The 23,128-nt window shown below is 40.4% G+C and overlaps 1 protein-coding gene across 8 annotated transcripts in view; it reads right to left on the reverse strand.

The window, feature by feature from the left end:
• Window positions 1-3,352: 3,352 nt before the first annotated feature.
• The window catches only part of pcdh15a (protocadherin-related 15a), a 231,131-nt gene continuing 211,355 nt past the window's right edge, over window positions 3,353-23,128 (reverse strand). For 6 of the 8 annotated variants that reach the window (XM_039783223.1, XM_039783225.1, XM_039783226.1 and 3 more), the window contains 8 exons: window positions 22,695-22,913; window positions 21,329-21,337; window positions 19,858-19,977; window positions 11,640-11,661; window positions 10,826-10,899; window positions 7,866-7,980; window positions 5,706-7,703; window positions 4,778-4,879 (listed from right to left, as the gene is read on the reverse strand). In XM_039783223.1, the coding sequence (XP_039639157.1) occupies window positions 5,733-7,703; window positions 7,866-7,980; window positions 10,826-10,899; window positions 11,640-11,661; window positions 19,858-19,977; window positions 21,329-21,337; window positions 22,695-22,913 (2,530 nt within the window). In that variant the 3' untranslated portion in view covers window positions 4,778-4,879; window positions 5,706-5,732. Of the gene's footprint in view, window positions 4,880-5,705; window positions 7,704-7,865; window positions 7,981-10,825; window positions 10,900-11,639; window positions 11,662-19,857; window positions 19,978-21,328; window positions 21,338-22,694; window positions 22,914-23,128 lie in introns of all 8 variants that reach the window. The other 2 variants (XM_039783228.1, XM_039783227.1) reach the window with 1 other exon arrangement.

The raw sequence follows: 23,128 nt of genomic DNA on the forward strand, positions 1-23,128 counted from the left end.
TTTAATATTGATGCATTTCTGTGAAGTTGCTCCCACTTCTTCTTCCTGTCAAATTGAATGTTAACATATCAGGAACTATGTGGCACTATCTGCTGCAGTGATACTACACCCTCAGCAAGCCAATGAATTTGCTCACTTGTTAAAGAGGCGCCAGGCGTATCTGAATGCATGCATTAGCTGATTGCAGTGATTTTATATAGGGCCAGGAACAAAGCCTCAAAAGACCAATTATAATAGGGAAACTGTCACAAGCTAGCTTAGAGACAGAGCAAGACTCTGTACCATTGTTTGGTGCATACATTGCATTACTAACTTTGCAGACTCCCCGGTATATGAACAATAACCCTCCATAAACTCTTTCGAGATGTATTAATCTCTGTGAAGCACAGCAGTATTTCTGTGTCATGATTTACATCCACAGGTCTGTTACAGAATTACTAGTTCAGAAAATGACTTCACATAAACACAAACTGTGGCAGAACCTGTTTTGCAGGATGTATAAATACATTTAAATGAACCCTGAGGTGAAGATTATATGATACAGGGGTACAGAAATCCTGCTTGCCACTGCTGTGATCAGTTTATAAAACTGAATTTCTACATATCTGGTTTACTAGGAAGCCCAGATTACAGTCATAACTGTCATAGGGTATTACTGCAGATGTCACTCATTTGTACAAACGGCATGACCTCAACTATTCATGTTTAAAATAACTAGAGACACACCTGGATATCTGCATTCATATTACACACACACACACACACACACACACACACACACACACACACACACACATATACATATATATATATATATATATATACTACTACTACTACTATTATTATATGTATATACTATACTAGTCAAATCTTTTTTCAAAAAGGACTAAGGACCTACAGCCATGCCAGACTCTGTGATGCTGTACTGAGGCACAGCAGTGCTTTGAGTAAATACTAATGGTCGCTTTGCTAACATGCTGATGTTTTGCAGGTAGCCTACAATTTTTACCTTGTTGACCATCTTAGTTTAGCATTTTAGCAAGCTAACTTTTACTAATTAACACTAAATGCAAAGTACGGCGGCTGAATATTGTAAGTTTTGCAGGTATTTGGTCATAAACCAAAGTACTTGTCAAATTATGTTGAGATATTTCACTGGGAAAGTGAAAGTTTGACCTGCAGGTGGAGCTAGAGGAGTGGTGGACCGACTGACCGACATTGCTATGTCAAATTGAAAAGTAATGCAGTTTGAGTAAGGTAACATATCTCTGGCCGCTTTCTAGATAACACAGTATGGGACTTAAGATGCAGTGCCAGGCAATAGAAGAGAGAGAGAATATCTTGAATAACTTTTACATAATACGATTCGGTCCCATGATAAAGATGGACTGGGAGATAGGAATTATATGTGTGCAGCCTTATCAACCACCGAATTAATATTTTCTAGGATGTCTTCGAAACAGAATTGTTTACAGTGGCCTACATCTCAGGTAAATATATTTTTGCCGTTTTTATTCCAAGGCAGGATCTCTCGGCATCGTGGAAATGTTTTTTAACATCCAGATTTTGAAATTGTCTTGTCTTGCTCAGTGGATTGTGCATTTTTGTGCTTGCTGGAGTTTAAAAGATTGTTTTTTTTGTTTCTATAAACTTAATGTCTATCCACATTTTATCCTGTTATTTTTCTGTGGATCACAGCAGGTCAGTGCAATGTTAGAGATAATTTCTTTTTTTCTTGTCTCTTGCCTATAGAAGCCTCTGTTAAGACAGATAACCAAACTGTGACAGTGAACAGTAATACAACTTCAGATCGGCTAAGAAATTTTCAGTAGGTGTTCAACATTTCATCATCTTTTGACAGTCTTGTTTTATAAATATTAAATGGAAACAGCAAGCAAATCCTATTTGAGGAGACATTTGAGTGTGGGTTGTTTCGAGACAAAAAAATCATTTCGCAGGGATATGTCCGTTCTTAAGGCTTTAATGTAATCTACCAAGTGAAATGATCAGGGTAAGGAGTAAAAAAGGCGCGGGACATAATCCTGTGACAGACGGAAATGCTCAGTAGAAATGCTTCCATTATTCGTTAGGCCAGCTTTAATCCAATTCATCAGGAGAGTATTCCAAAAAGAGATTGCTGAAGTATGTCCTTGTGTTTGAGAAGATGAGGGCACAGATGCATTTCATATCTACTGCTAATTATTTTTCTTTCCCGTTGCTGTTTTTTTCCCTCTGGATTTCAAGGTTTTGTTAAAACGTATAATGCAAGTTTTATAAGAAAATAACCACACACAAAAAGACAAGATTGAGCCCCATATGCACTGAACAGGTTTTGTACAATGCTGTTCTCCTGTCAGCAGTGACAGTTCCTGTGAGCGTCCATGCAAGGTGGAGCGGGAGGCTCTTGATAGACAGTCAACACTAGAGACACCCTGTTCTTGTCTGTGCACATCCAAAACTGTATCCACACAAGATATCACACATTTAACAGTTGAAAAATACGCAACTGACAATTAAAACAGGCTGTTCTATATGTTTTATGTTTTGCAGGTCTTGTGTCCATATTTTGTTCTTCCATCAGCATAGTGCAGAGGTTTGTTTTGATCCTTAGGACACTGGGCTTGTTGTGGTGGTAACAAGGTTCCCTCCTGACCTATTTTCTGAGCAGCTTTTTAAGATACTTCACTCTGGCATTCAGCTCCTGCTCCTTCCTGAACCGCAGCCTCCGAAGCACTCTGAACTTGATTGCCATTCTCGCAGTTTGATTGACTGCAGGACACTTTTTGTAAATGTCATTCTGGATGTGTTAGATGTTGCAATCTCTGATAAACCAAGAAAGAAATGAAGAGAATGTGCTTACATGTGAGATTTCCATCACTTTTTGCCTTTTTGGTCACTGCCATCTTTTTTTTTTGCAGTTTGTGTTGACAGGTGAGAGAGTGGGTTTAAGAAGGCTGTCAGTTTCTCAGACTTCCCCGGCATACTTTCCACTCCTTTTCAGAGATATTGTAACTATCCATAGCCCCATGATTGGTGACCTGTCATTGCTTTTCTTTAAAGAAAGCCCACTGTATAGAGAAGGCCTCAATCTGACAGACCTCTCTCTGCAGACATTTTTGAGCTTACTGCCAAGTTCTACTGCTGTGTGCTACCTGATATTTAACGTTTATCCCCATTATGAAATTCAAGGACTGTATCTTTATAACCCTAAGCATTCTTTACGTCATAAAAGCACACGATGATGCACTTTAATATTTACAAAACTGCGAGCTGCTGTTGCATCATCCACATTGCTAAAGCACCTTGACTTGGAGGATAGGATGAAGTGTCAGAAATAGTCAAGGCATTACACTTCACAATACACCTTAAAAGGTTAGAACTTTATTGTTTAATCTGGTACATTTTTTGGTAGTCCTTTTCCCCCCATACAGGGTCCTGATGTGTCAGTTAATAAATTATCACGAACAGAGTGAATCTGCATCATGTAAAGGGGTTGAAAATTCCACATTCTGTAGTTACAAATGTCCATATAAAAACGCTATGATCACACTGTCATATTTCACTGTTGAAATACAGTGATGACAGTCATCTGGATATTATGCCTCTTATGTCATATGTTAGATTCTCCATCTCTGTTAGATACAAAATAGACAAAAATAATTTCATATACTTTTCAGAAATATTCAAAAAATTGTCAAGTGGTCACAACATAAAATAATCAATCTTAATTATTTGCAAGTAAAATGCTATTAGCAAAATTTTTTTCAATATCATAGACTATATAATCACAATATCTTCTTATGTTCACTGTGATTTCTCTGTAAATATCTGTAGTGAAATGAAGTACAATCTGTTTGTGATCAGTGTTTAAAGTTAAAAACAAAAAAAACTGAGGCTGAAAAGGACAGTAAAACATGGAATCACTCAATAAAAGATGCCCATTTTCATTGTTGAATAAAGAGTTAAAATTATAGTCAAGCACTGTTTACATACATTTTCAGATTTCTTTGACACACTCATTGCTTTGCAGCTCTATGCTCCCATCTGTAATAACCCTGTCTTCGATAAACGCTTGGTACAAGTAAGCTTTAATGTATTATGGTTAAATAAAATGTGACTACAAGTGCAACTGCCTGTCAGACGGTGATCGGAACTTATCCAGTTGAGGCACACAATCATTTTTATAATGATAATTTTCTTAACAAAAACAACATGATAAAATTAGGAAAATAACAAAAAGGAAATTAAATTTCTGCATGTTCAGTCAGAGTTTTGTCATTGGTATGTGCAGGCTGTTCCAGGGTCCCATCCATAACTCCTCCTCGTCTGATAATGTGTGGTCACTGTGGGACTCCAGTGTCTCCCTACTGTCCTTGTGGTTGTCCACAGAAGTCTCTTGCTCCTCATTGATACATGGGCCACTGCTGTTTCTGTCAATCAAGGCCTTGGCAATATTGGTTTTGGACCCAAAAATTTTAAGATCTGTGATGGTGGATCCAAGGGAACCACAGGAGGACCGAGTGTTGAGGTTAACGTCCACGTTAGAGGAAACACACGTACCTGTTCCATTTTCTGTGTCGTCTCCTGTGCCATCGATGCTAATAATGGGAGCGGGTTCTTCATGAGTCACACCTAACTTGTCTAGTTTTTTAAAATGCTTACCGAGTCGGCAAGGAGAGCCCCCCTTCAAGTTGTTTGGGTGGGGTGGCCGCCTAGTTCGGACAATAGTGCCATTCTGTGCGAGGTAGATGTTACCATTGATGCTGCTGTGGCTGTTGGGGAGTCGGTTTCTCTGGGTCTCTGTGGTGCTCTCTTCTCCTGTGGAGCTGGTCTCATTCTCCCGATCTACCACCAGCTTAATCCGCTTCTTTTTCCCCAGCTGAGGAGGACATAAGGGGTCATGGTCAACATATAGTTTTTTTCAGTTGGTACAGTAAGGTTCTCTGGAGAAGAAAAGAAGCAAACACAAACACTTTAGATAGCCAGCTGGGTTGTACACCAGGTATTAAGATCACATTATTGACAGGGAATTCTCGCCATCATTTACTCACTTCTCCCAGAAAGAATCCTCAGGTTTTTAGCAGAATTTATGCTCATATACTGTATGTTTGAGGACTATCATGTACTGAAACAAAGTTGCCTTCCACAAACCCCATTAACGCTAACAAAAAACGCAACAAATACTGACCTCCAACTATAAAATTGTGTTTTTAGAGTAATATAACTGTGCACTTTTAAGAGGAATTGTTGTTCTACTAAAGAATTTTCATCCTCAGAAAATGAGAATAAACCCCATGTTATGATCAAGAATCTGCAGTTCTGTGTTAGAGCTGAATTTATGGCGAGAAATCTTCTTTTCTATGGAAAAGGTAATACTGTTTATACCCGGAAAGTAATCATTTCAGAATCCCAGAAAAATATTCAGTCAAAGCAGATAGTACTGCAACATGCAACATCAACAGCAAAAAACAAGAGCATAGTGTTATATAAAAAGCAAAGGCATAAAATCACACGCAGGAAACATCAAAGAGAAGAACAAGTCAAAGGTGTAACAAAGAGAGCTCTAATATTTTGCAGCAGGAAACCACCAAAGTTTTTCCTTGCTTAGGGGAAATGAGAAAAAAGTGGATGTTTGAAACACTCTGTAGTGGCAAGCAATATTTCTTTACTCCCATGCAAGGGTAATTCATTTTATTCACTCTTACTTCACAGTGGACAATATACGTATCTCTCTACAAGGCAGTTGAGTTTCCTTCAGACTCTGAATCAGCATTTGATGTCGCTGATCCCGTCAATATACTGCCGGCCTCTGATCCGGAGCCACTGGCTGAAGATTTGTCAGAGGAGATGGCGTCCTCGTCCACCTCAGTGATAGGGGACAGTCCTCCATATGTCTCTATAGAGGCATCACCAATGCTTCTGATGTCGGAGCTGTATGTGGGACCAGCGTAGGGGGCCGAGGGCCCAGGATCTCCAGACGCCACCCTGGACATCTCAGGCGACGAGTCATCACTGAGCTCGCTGGCCGAGTCTTTGCTCTCGTCAGCAGTCTCAGATTCTTCCTCATCCTCTTCACTCTCCTCTGTGATTGTGTCCTCAGATCCATGGCTCAGGATGGACTTTTGGGAACGTCGGCTGCCACTGGTGGACCGGGAACCAGCTGAACTCTCCTGGCTGCCTAGTGAACTCTGGTCTGTCATCTGACTGCCGGACTCTGACCCTCCACCGGACTCTGAGCTAGACATTTTACTCTGGCTGGACCCTCGAGACAAAGAGCCTTCACTTCCTGACCCCGACTCTGCCTCGCTGGCTGTCCCTGTCCCTGACTCGCCTTCACTGAGTTCTTCACTGGACTTCTCAGAGGTTACTGCACTTCCTGATGATCTGGTTCTCTTGGATGACCTAACACTTAAGCCAGATAAAGATGCAGCACTGCTAGCACTACCACTGCCACTCTTACTTGCACTTTCACTTTCACTTCCTCTGGTACTACTCCGGCTGCCACTCCCACTGCCACTCCCACTGCCACTGCCACTGCCACTGCCACTGCCACTGCCACTGCCACTACCACTCACGCTTGAAGCGCTGCTCCCCTTGCTGGCCCCAGTAGCTGATGATTTCAAGGAAGAGCGGGCAGAAGACCCACTTTCTCTAGTACTCCCTGAAGCCTTTTCCCCCTCAGAATCTACATCAGATTCTGTCTCTGTCCCTGAATCCTTTCCTGTGCTTGTTTCTTTCTCTGTTGCTGTGCCTGATTCTGATTCTTTCTCAGATTCAGACTCTTTCTCAGATTCAGACTCTTTCTCAGACTCAGACTCTTTCTCAGTCTCGGATTCTTTGTCTGTAGCTGATGACTTCTCTGACTCTGAATCTTTCTCCGAATCTGATTCTCTTTCCGTCCCAGATTCTTTCCCACTGACAGATTCCTTCTCAGTTTCTTCACCTTCAGATTTGGACTTGCTTTCCTCATCAGAATCACCAGGCTCGTCCTCAGGCTCTTCCTCTGAGTCCACAGTGCTTTCGTTGGCATCATCCCTGTCCAAATCTACTTTCAGATAATCTCTGTCAAGACTGCTTTTCTCAGAGGATTCATCATTAGAGTCTTTCTCCTTACTGCTTCCACTGACACCTGCTTCTGGCTCACTTTCTGTCACACTAATGGACACTTTAGACTTCTTGTCATCTTCACTGGCTGCTTGTGAGTCCTCCTCATCTCTCTCACTGCCTGTGGCCGAGCCACGACTCACACTACTCTGTGACTTCCTCCGAAGCTGCAACTTGTTGCCTAACTTGATTTTCTTTAAAACTTTGCCGAGCCGGCTGCGGGTATCAGACTTGCTGTCGATTAGTCCTGTAACTGCTGGTCCGCCAGTCAGACTCTCCTGGCTGTCAATACGGCGGGCTGACATCAGTTTGGCGTAATCCTTGTCCTTCTTCCCGGCACCAAACATCTTGAACATCTTGGCTTTCTTCCATGGAGATGGGCCAGAAGGACCAGCAACAGACGGTTGTTCTCCTCCCTTGCTGGCTGCCAGGAGTTTGCTGAGTTTCATGACAGACTTCAGTTTCTTGGCAGCCTTAGAAGGCTCAGTCACCTCTGCTGGCTCAGCTTCTTCGATTCCATCACCTGGTGGCATGTCCCTAAATGCAACCCTCTTGGGTGCACCTCTACCACGGCCCCTGCCTCTTCCTCTGGCCTGGTCCTAAGACAGTCATATTTCATTTAGTAACGTTTTTTGATGATAAAGACACAATATTTGTAGGGTACATACTGCCGTTTCAATAATACATTGGACATACAACCTAATAAGGCAATCTTTACATTATCACAGAGTATGAAATTCACATCTAAGGAAAGGTAATACCTCAGGGCCATGAGGACTGTAGTAATACCCATCATCCTCCATGATCACCTCTCCATATTCATCATACATGGGCGGTATCAGCCTCCTCCGACTGCCATACTGAGGAATGTCATACCTGAGAAATAGATTCACACACAATGTGAGAAAGAACGATGTCACTTGGGACTGCCTTGGCCATTTGCTTAAAGTTTTAATAATTCTTAAAGTAAACCAGATAGCATCAGCAACAATGAGTTAATGATTGTTTAGTTTTAAATAATGTATTCATCTACATCAATGTTTCCTCTATATAAGTCTGGCCCCATTCACCACAGCTTATCCTTTTTATTTTTTAGATCTGGCAATATCTTCAATCAGATGTGATTTGCTGCACTCGCTAGAAATCACTTTATAAGTTTGGAAGGATTTACTAGAGAGAAGGAATGTTGCAGAGGCTGATAGAGCTTTTCCAAAAGTAAACATAGTGGAGTACATATTTGCACATTTGTCAGAAGGTGTCTAATAAATTACAAGAATGCACATGTTGAGATGGGAATCTGTGGTGTAATAAGTAATGCCTAAAAGCCCATTAAAACATAAAATCAGGTTGCATAACTCTTCTCCAGTGTTCTGTTTTTTTTTATTTATTCCACAGCATGTTTGGCTACATGGCTTTCATCAGGGGAGTGTTAAATTAGACTATATACCCAACCACTCCTTTCTAAAGAGAGCAGGATGCAGTTTTATTTTCTGGCAATTGTCATTAAAATAAAAAACAAGGGAGAAGAAGGGATTTCATTATTTATCTTTTGTTACTGTATTTCACAGTATTCATATTTCAAGATATAATCCACCATTAGGTTGTCGGCATTGGGTTGGTGGATGGCCTCAACTGGCTTGGATAATTGAACGTGAATTATTCCTCGTACTCTACAATACTGAATTAGAGCAGAGCCTAAAGGAAAAAGGCTGCTGGCAATTTGTGTCAATGCCACCTTCTGAACATGTGAGGGTGGTTCACCACATGGTCTGGTGATTGCTGGATTAAAAGCTTGACCGCTGTTAAAGTGTGCCCCTCAATTGCAAATAGAAACATATCAAAGGCATCCGGTCAGAGTGACGGTACACTCAGTGGCATTTAGCAGCTTTTACAATGAACTTTGTGACTATGGGCCCTATCTTGCACTCAGCGCAATTGCCTTTGTACACCGACGCATGTATCATTCCTATTTTGCACCTGACGCACAGCGGACTTTTCCCTCCACAGACGCACGTCGGTAAATTAGGGAATGTATTTGCGCTCCCGGGGGCGGTTCAGCAAAAATTGAGGCGTGTTCCGGCGCAAACGTTACTTGGTGCTATTCTGCAGTTTCAGAAAACAATTCCGCCACTGACCAGGAAAACCTGGTCTAAAGTCAGTAGCGTTATTCAGATGCTATTTTAGGGCCGCGCTTGTGCGGCCATAATGTAGCGGTAGTGCCGCGCGCATACACTTCTCTCATCTACAGCAGTTCCCATTTTGGAAAACCATACATAATTACAAAGGAAAATATTACTGAAAATGCGCTTCCGTGTTTGGATAGGTCAGGAGACACTTACAGTCCTCAAAAAGTCGCAGCATTCTTTGTGGCTGGTTGTGTTTTACACATTTCCATGAATCATGGATGTGTTGATGACATAAATGAGGAAATATTAGAGGACTTAAGGAGACGGATGTTTTGAACTACGGTTGGGATTGGACACTCCGGCGGAATCTGGTCCGGGAGTAATGCGCGATACGCTCCTGATGGAAGCGGGTGGACGGAGATGGGGGGGAAGAGGAAGGGGCACAACAGGAGCAGGTGGTGCGTTTGGAGGCCCACGCTCCATGGCTGCAGCAACATCTCCAGACTTGAGGAGATGCGCCCGAGTGGCCGCAGCAACATCGCCACCCAGCCAAGACGGGCATTTATTACTTTGCTGCATCTCGCATCGGCAGCTCCCGCTGGCGTGGGCCAGGCAAATCCGCCGTCATAATAGCAATCCGCCATGGAACAAGCGCCCTGCTCTTAAAGGGAATGTGAGATGACGCTCTGATTGGTTTATTGCACGTTACGCCCAAACCACACCTAGCTACTTCAGACCAACCCATTTTAGATTTGCGTCGGGCGCAAGAGTCATTTATCCCGCCGGTATAATAGCAACAGCGCCCGAGATCCGCCCACAAAGCTACTTGCGTTTTGCGTTTCATACTTGCGTTTCAGATCGTTAAAATAGGGCCCATAGTGTGAAAATATAATTACAGCTTGTTGCAAATGAAGGCTAGCGTGATTCAGACACTGTGAGCAACAGCTGAGGTAATTACAGTTAGTATAGATTACATTAGCTAAATCGCTGAGTAAGGACAGAGGCAATTACAACACTTAATTTCAATATGGACAGTTTTTTTAAAACAACTGTCAGATTTTCTTTCAGCAATTTAATCCTGTAAGGTGCAAACATCTTCTGCCTGTTTTGATAAACTTGTATTTCCCCAGAGTAGTGGAAGTCACCTGCCATGAAGAGGGAGCATTTAATGAATAACAATTTCTCAGCAGCTGTTACAGCTTTGAGTTCCATGTTTTTCCTCTTTAGACCATATGGGCTATGTAACAGGCAAGCCAAACACCCTCTATCCATTAAACCATGGGTAAAGTCTTTCACACTCTCAGGTGCCTGAGTCAAAGTAGCATAATTGATCTCATTTGATGGGAATAGAAAGGGTAAACGCTCATATGTTATGTACAGCAGAAGGGGCAGCACACAAGTTAGGCTCATCATTTTATTCTCAACTTTTTTTAAATGCTCTTCTCTGCCCAAGGATCTAAGAAATGGCAGCTGGAAGGCAAGGTCACAATAAATAAGTCCTAACAATGTAATTTTTTAGCTCTAAATGAACCAATGGAGATCACTTCCATGGATGAGAGTAAGAATGATGAGAGACGAGACGGCTGCATGCTCACCCTTGGTCATAATTATAGTAGTCTTGTGCGTAGTAGTCCTGGCCTGGGTCGATACCTGACTCCATGGAGAGTTCCTGCCTGCATAGAGAAGAAAGAAAGAAAAAAAAAAAAAAAAAAAAAAAAAAAAAAAAAAAAAAAAAAAAAAAAAAAAGGGGGGAAAAAAAGAAAAAAAAAAAAAAAAAAAATGTGTGTCCCCCTGCGGCAAAGCTGTTGCTGCCAAAGATTAGTACAGAAGAAGGATAAGGTAATGGAAGGAAGGGATGGTCAGGAGAGACACAAACATGAGGAAGAGTTCACTCTACACACTTCAGATTTAAATCCAGACAATGTGAATCGCTAAGTCTATGTTATACACAATGGAGAAACACAATGAAAAGATTGATAAAAAGAGGGAAGACATTAGCCAAGCAATGAGAGAAGTAAGAAATTGCAAAGAAATATAAAACATCCTGGGTATGTCAGATGCTGACAAGATTATTTGAAAGTGACAAAAAAAGACTTTAATGTCAAACAGAGTAATTTTGTTGGTCCCTGATTAGGTTTTTTTCCAACACAGGAGAAAAACTTATTCAAATGCTTATCTGCTATTTGACAGGAACATTGGGAAATACAACAGACTTTTGAACAAACCTAAACTGTAATGTCAGTGTCAGAAGTCCTATCACCAGGGTCTCATCTTAATCTCATTCACTGTTTTCCATCAAGTGAGTTGTAGATAAGAATAATAGGATATACGCTGCCTCAAGCTGCCTTGAGTGTGACAAAATGTCTGTGCAACAATAAGATAGACACACATCACAACAGGAATGCTTACCTGTCTGCCGTAGCCTCGCCTGCTGTGTGCCGCAGAAAGAGGGGGATAAGACAAATAATGAATATGGATTGACAACAACATTTCAAGTGCTTTTAGATAGATGACATGTTAAGTCTAAGGACTAGCGGGTCTACATTCTGCTGACCAGTGAAGAAATTGCAGCTTTACTTACTGTGCATTTTCATGTGTTAAATTACAGAGTTGCAGATATTGTTCAGTTTTAAAAAGGGCGCCTAAGGCCACGATGTTATCGTGCTGTAGTGGGCTGTTTTCCCCCCGTTATCTCATCCAAACAGGGAAGGAGAAAAAAGAAACAATCAATGCAAAAAAAAGGAGGCTGGGAAGATTGCAATTTGAAAGAAATCAATGTTTATACAGACATATCTAGAGCATCTCCTCACAGATATGAAAAGGACATTGTGATTCAGGGAGGAATTACAGACTCAAAGAAAGTTAATAAAATTGTCTTTGGTTATCACGTCATAATGTGCCATTTTCTTTCAACAGACAGCAATGGGTTTTTTTAATAGCTAAATTGAAGTAAGTAAATCTGAGGAATTTCACTTTATCAAACGCATATAAAAAAACAGTGCTGCTCCTGAGGACAACAGTGCATCTGCAGTTCATACAGTACAAGTCAATAGGAAGCGACAAGTAATGGAACACCAGCTCGGCTGAATCCTCCAGTTTCACAAGCATACAACTGTAACCTGTCTGGGTCCATAAATAATGCCGACTTTCACGCTCAGATATATGGCCAAGCAATGATGTGAGCTTCCTCTGGAGAGCTGTAATCTGTTATTATGGGCAGGGACCAGGGGACAGGGCACAGCCATATGGCCACACCTCCCAGGCAGAGTGGATGATGGGAGTGGGATCTGATGGATGACTTGTTGGCTTGGCTGCTGGCTACTACTGCTTCATGAAACATCCAGAAAAATGGCCCAGTGGACAGCAGCCTTAGGAAGTTTGCCCAAGAGGGGACTTGGGGGAAGATAGGTGATAAGGTAATGTTGTAGAACAAGGGGTGAGAGAGGTGAGCTCAGAATTACAGCATGATTTGAATAGTGTATTATATCTACAATAAAGGTGAACTTCACAAATGACCAGCTTTCCATCTTTTCACAGCATGTTTTAATGCAGAAAATAATGTTTTATTATTCTACTGCTACAAATACCTTAACCCACAAAACAGATTTACCCAACCCACTGTAGTAGAAATCAGTTAAAGGAAGAGTTTATTTTGGGAAATATGCTCATCCTTGTCGAAAATTAGATGAGAAGAATGATATCAGTCTCTCGTGTCACGGTATTGATCTTCTCATCAAGCTCTTGTTTCTAAAGCGAATTAATGTATTTCCCAAAATGTTAAATGATAACAAAAATATCACGCGCTATGTGGTGAAAGAGCAGGTGGATGTTTTCATGCAACAAAGGGTCTTTCTGTTCAGCATTTTGTGTGTACATGGATATTAATTATAGCCTAATCTTTTGTATACCATATGGTCTTTGGTTTGTATTTTTTCTGAATATACTATGCTGAGATCTGGTTTGTCGAGACAGTATCATGTTTAAAATTGTTACTCAAACTCAACTTTTATTGTTAAATTTATCTTGATTTTTTTATCACAAATTTTGAAACTTTTCCTTACAAACACGCTCTAGAAATAAAGTTAAGAGCTGCTTTAATTATAAAAACTGGTATTATGTTTTAATTCTGTCTTCTTTGTGATTGTTTTTTGTGCAATGAATTATCAGTCGGGAGACAAAAGAGTTTGATCAAACCAGTTGTAAAAAATGGAATATAAAGTCTACCATGCACTGCTCCTTGGGTTGAAAAAAAAGCAGCATGTGAGCTGCTGGCCTTTTCTTTTACAAAAGAGATTACCCCATGTAGTCAACATGGAATACGGAATTAGCAGGCCTTCGATCTGCCCATCAGGGCAACGTGTGATGAATCAAACATTACATTGCTCTGGAAGGGGGGTATGCTAAGACCATTTGCCTTGAAGCAAACACATGAAGGGTATGGGAGAAAGACGTGGAGTGGAAGTGAAAAAAACCTGAGCTCAAAAAGGAATAGAGAAAGGGAACAGTGGCTGCATTGCAATGAATGTAAATAAGGTAATAGATTCTCCTGAGAACCACAAGGAAAGATTAACAAGAAGAGGCCAAGGATTGGAAAGTATTAGAACTAACTACAGAGGGAGTGAGAGAGAGAAACACAGACAAATGGCACAGGCAGAAGGTCAGAGAAATGGAAAAGGAAAGGAGAGGGTAACAGTAGTTGACAGTCCCACAGGCGGTGGCCCTAGTTAACGATTGATTGGTTCTCTAATTAGCCTTTTCCATTGTGCACCCAAACATCACAGTGACTACTTTATCATGCTGTGAGGATCTCTGCAGACATGTGAATAGACAGGTCCCCCAGAGCTTCATTCAACATGAGCCTGCCGGGGAATAAAAGTGTTTTTTTATTGCAGATGCTTCAACCAACATAAGATGATGTTTTCACTTAGAAGTGCTTGACCCTGTCATATCTGCATTTAACATTTAAATAAAAGGATTTCCTGTAGCCCGCCTTAGTAAAATATCCAATAAGTGTAATTTTGTGTAATGCTGGTTTATACATTTTCTAATGTGTACATTGTTACCCTGGTCAGTGGCTGGATATGAGAATTAGTTGTTTCTCTTATCACTGCATCATACATCTGTAATTGTTATGTCTCACATTCATTCATTACAGTAGGATCATCCTTCCTGAATACTTTGAAGCTCATGTCATGGTATTTGCATACCTTTGGGAAATTTTTAACAGCTATGGTTTATTTAACCTCATTTGAAAAAAAAACATCTAACATATTTGTTTTCCTTTGCTTCATTTGGATTCTGCATTAAGCAACAGCATTCTAAATGGTCATGTTCTTATATTATGTGAAGAATTAAAAAGAACAATTACAAAATCAGCATTATGCAGCCAGCAAATAGTTTAGGAAACAGACCCCAGGGTTGTGGGAATTATAAATGTTGGTGTTTATTGTAATTTAATTAAAGTAGCTTTGGTTATGAAAGGTTAATTTTAAGATTATGAATTAAAATAAGATACTTATAACATGATGAAGGGACCTAATTGTTTAACACTATCAGAGATCTCAAAACAGTTCATATTATTAAAACGATGAACTGAGCCAAACTTATGCAAGCCTCTTTTATGTCCTAATGCTAGCCTGTATGCATACTGTACAGTCAATGTGGCAGAGCGGAGTACATTTCTTGGCAGGTGGGTGCCAGCAAAATCTGACTTCCATACAAAGTAATACGTAAAAAAGCATTTTGTCTGAAAGACCCACACAGTCATAATTCTTTGACTTGGCTAAAGCTTATATAAAATACTACAAACTGCAACAACAAAAAAACAGTATTTAGAAACAATGGAAAAACAGGCATGGATATTGATAGATTGAAATATGAGAGTGTGAAAAAGAAAAAGTCATAACACTGTGGATTGAGATGAAAAGTGCTCAGCAGTGTTTGGGCTGTTTGAGTTCAATTGGCTCGTCTGCTGAACATCTGTTGCCATGTTCAGTTCCCTTGTTCCATTTTCAGTGCAGTTCATACTTGTTGTCGAGTTGCTTTGGACTGCAGAGCTGGAGTTGGTTGTTTTTGGCGTGCTCTGCTCATCCCAGGGATCAGAGCTTAGCAGTTTGTTAGCACCCTCTGATTCTCCAGTCACTTGTGGTTTCTTGTTAAACTTGGGCACCTTGCAAGGTTTGTCTACTTGGCTGTACAGGTTGGCAACAGACTTCTCTATGTCGGCTAGATTCTGGATGTTTTTCAGGATCCCTTTAAGCTCCTTCTTCCCGACATCAGTTTGCGAAGGGTCAAGCGGAGTGGGGTGTTTTCGTTCGGAAACAGGGCGAAGTGAGGACACAGACGGCAAAAAGTTTGGAACAAACTGGAGGACTGGCCGCGACTGATCACTGATAGCGGGTGAGGATGGTGGTGGGGGAGGAAGAGGTGCTGGAGGTGGGGGTGGGGGTGGGGGTGGGGGGTGGGGGTGGGGATGGGGGCAGGGGCGGGGGCAGGGGCGGAGGCGGAGGCGGGGGTGCAACCTGTTTATTGACAGGAGGAGGAGAGGAGTGAGCGGTATATTGAGGTTTATGAAGGTAGGTGGGTGAAGGTGGAGAAGAAGGTGGACTAGAGGGAGGAGATGTGGGTGGGGAAGGTGGATGTTGCCGGGGAGGAGGAGGTGGGGGGTTTTCTGGTGGGTCTGGTATGATCTCCACATGGATATGACAAGGCTGAACCGTCATGTAGCTGGAAATGCTGGAGCTGAACCTCCTGAGGACAGGTGGAGTTGGTCTCTGGCTAGCCAGGGGCCACGAGTCATCTCCCTGAGTAAGGATAATACTGGGGGGAACATCCCTGCCTACAGAAGTTGGGCTGTGGGTGTAATCCATGATGGAGAGCAGATTTTCTGCAGTCAGCTCCAGCGTGTCATCGCTGTCTCTATCCCTGACAAGGATGGAAGAGAGGGAGCCTTGGGAGCCTCTGTTTTGCTTGCGGGTTTGTTCCTGGAGGGCCTGTTGCTCAAACTGCCTGGCCTGCTCACGGACTGACATCTTGGTCTCTGTGCTGCCCCTCAGGTTAAGCGTGTCCGAACTCTCCAGCCGTCGCCTGCCGCTCATGGATGCTTGGAGTAACTGAAGCTCCCAATCGTCTGGGTCCATAAGAGCTTGTCTCATTGGCACCTTGTAATCGTGCAGCCCTCCGTGAACGTGAGCAGGCATTGACCAGAAGTACTCTGACCCTGCTGAGCAGCCAGGGGAAAAGGAGAACCGCTTTTTAGACAGACTCTCCCCCTGTGCAAAGACTTCAGGACTGCTGAGGGGGCTATTGTCATCGTATACAGGGTTGTGAGTGGTGAGCGGGTTGCGGTCAGAGAGGAAGGTCACGTTGCTCTCCGACTTGGGCAAGTTGACATGCAATGCTCCGTTGCCGCGGGCTGCAATGGCGCGACAGGCAAAGTTGCTAAGAATCCTCTGGTGGTCGGCCTCCTCAATGACAGACTTTTTAGCCCTGCCCCAGTAAAAGTGGAGGTTAAAAAGAAAAAAAAGACTTTAAACAGGTGAAGATTGATAGCCTAAGGGTGAGCGAAGCAAAGAAACAAAAGTGAGGCAAAAGCAACACTGCTATCATTTGTCCCTGCATCTCAACGGATTATGACTCCAAGTATTGTGACTGTTACTCATAACATCTGCACAGCTTACTCCAACAGACATATGTCTGTATTTTGAGGGAAATTAAATGAAAAAGACAACTTTTTAAAAACTTCTTAAGCTCATGCTAAAGCTTTATAATGTGATGTGATTAAATATTAAAATTGTAAAATGATTATACCCACAGATATGCTGGGCTTTGGTTTAAAGAGAAATTATAATACAAATAAGCAACATCGACCCAGATTGGAGGCAATAGTGCAATCAGTCACAACACTAAGATATGTGAGGTAGATGTAGGTAAGGGCGACAGAGCACAAAAGGAGATGCTTGTCTAATGGGAAGGGAGAGAGGAGACAGCTATGGTATAGTCATATCTATTGAAGTGCAGTACGTCAAAACAAAAAAACTTTCCAACTGCTAGCACTACACCAAGGTCAATTAACAAAAACAGGCTTTGCCAATTTAAAATGTATTTATGCACAAGGGTATTAATGGTAAAAGCTAAATCTTACCATTTGAATTAAGGTTAAGTACATAACAAAACCATATCTATGTATAGTAAATGCATATGCTCTAAAAGCTGTACGCAAGAGGGGAAACAAGGGTGCTGCTCATGTGCTATATTCACAAACAATATTGAGCATAGATCTCAGATTTAATATGTTTTGGGATTACTTACTGCAGTCTGAATCCAGAGAGACAGAGAAGATAGAAACACACACAGATGGTAAGAAGACTATAGCAGAAACGTCAGAGGTGTGGATGAAGCGTAAGCTCAAGAGTATGTCAATACCGTACCGATTTATTTGCTGTGCGCATCTGAGAGTATGCAGGACTGCTGGCACAAGCACGCACGCACGCACGCGCACACACACACACACACACACACACACACACACACACACACACACACACACACACTATACCTTTCTGTATAGAAAACTTTGTTTTAATGATGGACTTTTAAAGCTTTTAATGGGGTTGTTTATTGGACAAACTCCTCTTGTTCCTTAGTGCAGGCTGGAAAATAACCCCCATATAAACGCTGTTCGACTACAATACGATTCCCATGAGAGCCTTTCTCCTGCTACAGAATCTAAAGCTTCTGCTAGTTGTTGAGTGTTGGTCAACATCTGTTGTAAACATCGCAAAAGCTCTTTACAGCTTGCCGTTAAATTTCCATTTTCTTTTTCTTTTTAACAGCGATTGTGATGTTGGTAGCAGTATTCCTTAAATATGCAATAAATCAAAATGATTAAACCCAGCGGGGCAGCAGTTTCAATTCAACCTAATTTAATCAGCATTACTGTAACATTTCATTCCACATTCGGTACCTCCGCATGGAGACTATGGAGTCTCCAAAACCTCTACCAAAAGTAAGTCATACGTTGGAGGATGGACAAATATAGTGGGCAAAAGTATGTGGACAACCATAACCAGTAAATAAACAATAAAAACAGTTTTCTCATAATGAGATGGCTTGGCTGTGAACCTTAAGACATACATGCTATCAAACACCTTTATCAACCACCTAGTAATATTAGGAAATACCTTAATTAACAAGTAAACCCTTAGTTGATGTTCTCGAGAGACGTTTGTTAACATTTACATTTACAATGTTTAATATTGTATGATTAACAGTTAAGTGATGCTTATTACTGTAATAATGAATGTAAATAGCATCTTACAAACCTTTAAATAATGAATCAGTCAATGCCTTAGTTAACATTAACATTAGTAAATGATAGTTAGCCATTTTAGTTAGCTATTATTTCCAGTTTAGGCTTATTAGTACATTAACTAATGTTAAAATAGACACCTCAGTTAACAGTTATTAACAGTTATTCAAGGCTTAATATTGCATTTACTAATGGTAAAATAGACGCCTTATTTAACTATTGCTAACAGTTGGTAAGGCTTATTACTACATTAACTAATGTTAAAATACACACCTTAGTTAACTTTTATTAACAGTTATTCAAGGCTTAATATCGCATTAACTAATGATATAATAGACACCTTAATTAACTGTTATTAACAGTTAGTCAAGGCATTAACAAATGGTAAAATAGACACCTTAGTTAACTGTTACTAACAGTTTGTCCAGGCTTTTACTATATTAACTAACAGTAAAATATACACCTTAGTTAACTGTTATTAACAGTTAGTCAAGGCTTAATATTGCATTTACTAATGGTAAATTGATGCATTATTTATCTATTACTAACAGTTGTTCAAGGCTTATTACTACATTAACTAATGTTAAAATACACACCTTAGTTAACTGTAATAAACAGTTAGTTAAGGCATTAACTAATGGTAAATAATGCATCAATTAATACCATAGTTAACATGAACAAACATGAGCATTGTTAATAAATGTTTATTAGATACCTTATTTAACTGTAATTAATGGTTAATTAATGCTTATTAATGCATTACTAATCCTTATTAATGTACCCTTGTTGTAAAATGTTACCAACAATTTTTTTAAATCAATTGTTAAGCACAGGCCAGCTTCTGTATTTATTTCTATTTCCAGTGAACTATGCGTAATTTTATGAATTTAAACCCTCTCACTTTGAGAAAGGGGTCTTGCAACAATGCATACACAGTCAAATTAGGAACACATACATAAGCTAAAGTCAAAAATCACAAGCGTCATACAGTGTTGTTTGCCGACATTTAAAGTGGATCATGGTTAGGAAGCCAAAGAGCAGGGAGATCCATTGATGCAGGTACTAAAATTTCTAAAGCAGAAGGTGGATGTCTGAGGTCAACATGCAGTGGTATTTTCATAAGAGCCGAGGGCCTATACAATGGTTGGTGTAAAAAACAGGAAAATACCAAGGCAGAATTACTAGCATTAAACCTGAAAGCATTTCTTCTGAGTTTTGAGCAGAAATTCAAAGGGAAGGAACCTGGAGAGCAAGAGTACCTGCTTGAAAAGGGAACAGTTGTGATGGGAAATTAATAAAGGGTCAGGGTTGACTCACATGCTGCTGTCGCCCAGCTCCTCATAGAGATTAGCACTGGGAGCAACCGCTGGAGCTGCTTTCCCTCCTGGTGGTAAAGCCATCTGAATCCTGGCAGTTTTGGAACACTCAGCCTGTCGCCTGTGCAAAGCGTTCACATTTAAAGTCACCAAGATATATGTTTCTAGTCCACATGCAAAACGAAATGAAGAAGAAAAAACGAACTCATACACAAAAAACAAAGAAAAATCAACCCAAAATACAAGTCTCTGTTTCTTTCACATTCAATGTAGTTAATAATGAACTCCTCCTTTCTAAAACAGTGTGGTTAAAAAGTGAGCAGAAGCCAAACATGTCACTTATGTATGAAGTATTTACTATGAATTAATGATTAATAATGGTATTAATGAAGGCTTTTTTAGTTTTTTTGCAAAAAAAGAGGCAAATGCGGTAACAGGTGGTAAAACTAAAGTTACTGTTATGTTTAGTCATATCAAAAAAATGTTGGGGAGAAGAAAAGAATAACCCATATTTGTATTGTATTCTTACAGTATTTTATGCAAAGCTGCATTAAGCTTTTTTTAACTGTTAAGGGCAGATTCAAGAAAGGAGATTAAAAAACAAACTTAATTCACTGAACAAGGAACTATTTTAATTAATTTAATTTCCATGGTTAAAATGATAGCAAACTATTGCGGGCAACATGGTTATCCCACAACTCTTAGTTGCCATGTACAGTATATACTGTATGCAAGTCCAATATTCACTGCCATTTAAGTCCTGGTTTGTTCCACCAACAAAAATATCTGGCTCTTGTTAGCTTGTTCAACTCTCTTTGCAGCTACTTGTTTACTCTGAGAGCTGCGCACAGCTGCAAGTGTTGATTCTTAATGGAATAGGCGGTACTAGCAACCATTTCCCCTTTAGGCATTTGTTTCTGTATTAATGCCAAATATATTGCTTAATGGAGCTTAAAGAATGAGAATAACACAAGCACAACACATTAGTGTTTTGACACTCATATGACAGCCATATAAAATGACATTGACTAGTATGATACCTAACAACTAAAAAGATGGTGTAGGTGTTAGCTTTTTGTGTGTGTGTGTTTACAGTTATATTCTGTGTGATTATACTTTTCTTAACTAGGAGGTCTAACAAGAACTAATGGGGAACAGGTTGTGTAACGTTAGAGTTGAGTAAGAGAATATCAGTACAGAACTGTGTCTTGTTTACTTTGGGTTGATTGTCCTTTTGAATTTCCTCAGATTTTCCAAATGAAGAGAAACTGCCAAATTAAACATTCATTCTGTAACATACAAGATTAATCAGTGTTCTTTATGTCATTATGCTGGCAGACATTTTGTTAATCATCTTTGCACATTCAACTCATCTTTAAATAACAAATGAATACAGAAGATGAGAAAAACTGTACTTCTCACACGCACACTTCAAGCAATGAAAGATCACTTGTAGAAGACAAATTACTTACTCTTTGAATCTGGTTATAGGTTTTGATTCAGAAGAAAGGAGAGTAGAGAGAGAGAGAGAGAGAGAAAGAGAGAGAGAGGGGACAAAAAGAGATAAGTAATTACATAATTTGTGTGAGTGTAACCCCATACAATTTTAATGCTCGGAGGTATATAATGTTGGGAGGTGACGCAGACACATGTTAGATACAATTATTCATGCAGTCCTTAACATACAATGTTATCTATTTTACCACAAAACAGGAGAAAACTTTCTGGACATTCTCTTTCATTTCTATGCAAAGTCGGAAGCACTCAAGCCTTCAGCAGTGACTGTAGGGCTACATGCAAAAAAGTAGCCTTTGCTTTCTTCTCAAGTGAATCTTTTATGCTTCATGTCTCCATTACTTATTCAACACAGAATTCAATTATTTCACATGAATAAACAGACTCATGTTTTAAATACTATGTTCATACCCAAATTTAGGCAACAACGAGTTATGTCGACACGCAGAAAATGATTCCCTAAATCATTTAATTTTACCAAAGTAATGACGCCACCAACAAAGTGCCATCTGCTGTGACAGTTTGTGTGTTAGCTTTCTGCTGTGTGTTTGGTCTGTGCATTTGCGTGAGGACAACCACTTGGCCCATCTGCCATGGATAAACATTTCCCAAACATCACCATTTATGGAACATTTGCATCATACCAACGATTAGAGGGGGTAAGAACCTGACTTTTTGCCAACCAAGAGTTCAACTACCTCAATATTAAACAAAGGGCATCACATTTTTGAAAGCGGCACAGTGTGAGCGTGAATGAGAGAGACAGACAGAGCAAGCCAGACATTGTTTATTGTGGTGTGTGTCAGGCAGAGATGATTAAGTAGCGTGAAGACGCACTGTGACGGTCACAATTGGCTGTAGATATTTGTCACAAATGAGTGTTAATTAATCTGCTTTCACAGAGCATGAGCAGGGAGATTAGCCCAGCACAGTGCACAGTCAGCATGTCTGATGAGAGCGAGAGACAGAGATAGAGAGAGGGAGAAAAAGTAAGAGACACACAAACACCAAAAGGAAAGAAGTCCTCTCGATTTATCTTAAATACTTGATAAAATACACTTCTCAATAATGCTGTTTGTGGTTTTGCTGGCCCTATGCTAACAGGCCACAGGTTACAGGATGTAAACAATGGTTTACATTTCAACAATAAATATCTGATTTGTCTGTAATGGAGCCAATGCTTCTGCTAAAACTCAGTGTAATATAATATCTCCCAGGACATTGGTCTGTTTAATTAAAATGTATTGCCCTCTCAATTTTCTGACAACCGGTTAAAGATGATTAATCGAATACAGTGATGATTACTGAGGCGAAAGTACTCACTGTTTGTAGGTGACCATGACGATAAGGATGGCAGGGATGCAGCAGAGGATGATGATGATGGCCAAGGCCAGGAGAGCTCCCTCTGTGTAGCCCACAGCCTGCGCCGCCTTCTTCACACTAGCCACAATGTCTGGAGAGCGGATCTCAAGGATGCGTCCACCCTCGCCCAGGTACGGCTGGAACTCCTTGTTGATTTCCAGCACATTCCCATCGAGAAATCTATGATTTACAATAGGAGAAGAAGTGACTTTCTAGGAGCACAGTTGGTAATCTTCTTAATCTTGCATACTCTTGAATATCATATTTATCTTAAACCGGCTATAATTGATATTTTTGTAAAAACAATGTATCAAATGATGATGTGAAAACAATGAGATAATGTGAAAATGGTCCTGTGATGAACCTACAGAGAATTATCACCTGAAATGAGGCTC

This window comes from Perca fluviatilis, chromosome 19, assembly GCF_010015445.1.
Source record: "Perca fluviatilis chromosome 19, GENO_Pfluv_1.0, whole genome shotgun sequence".
Lineage (NCBI taxonomy): Eukaryota > Metazoa > Chordata > Actinopteri > Perciformes > Percidae > Perca > Perca fluviatilis.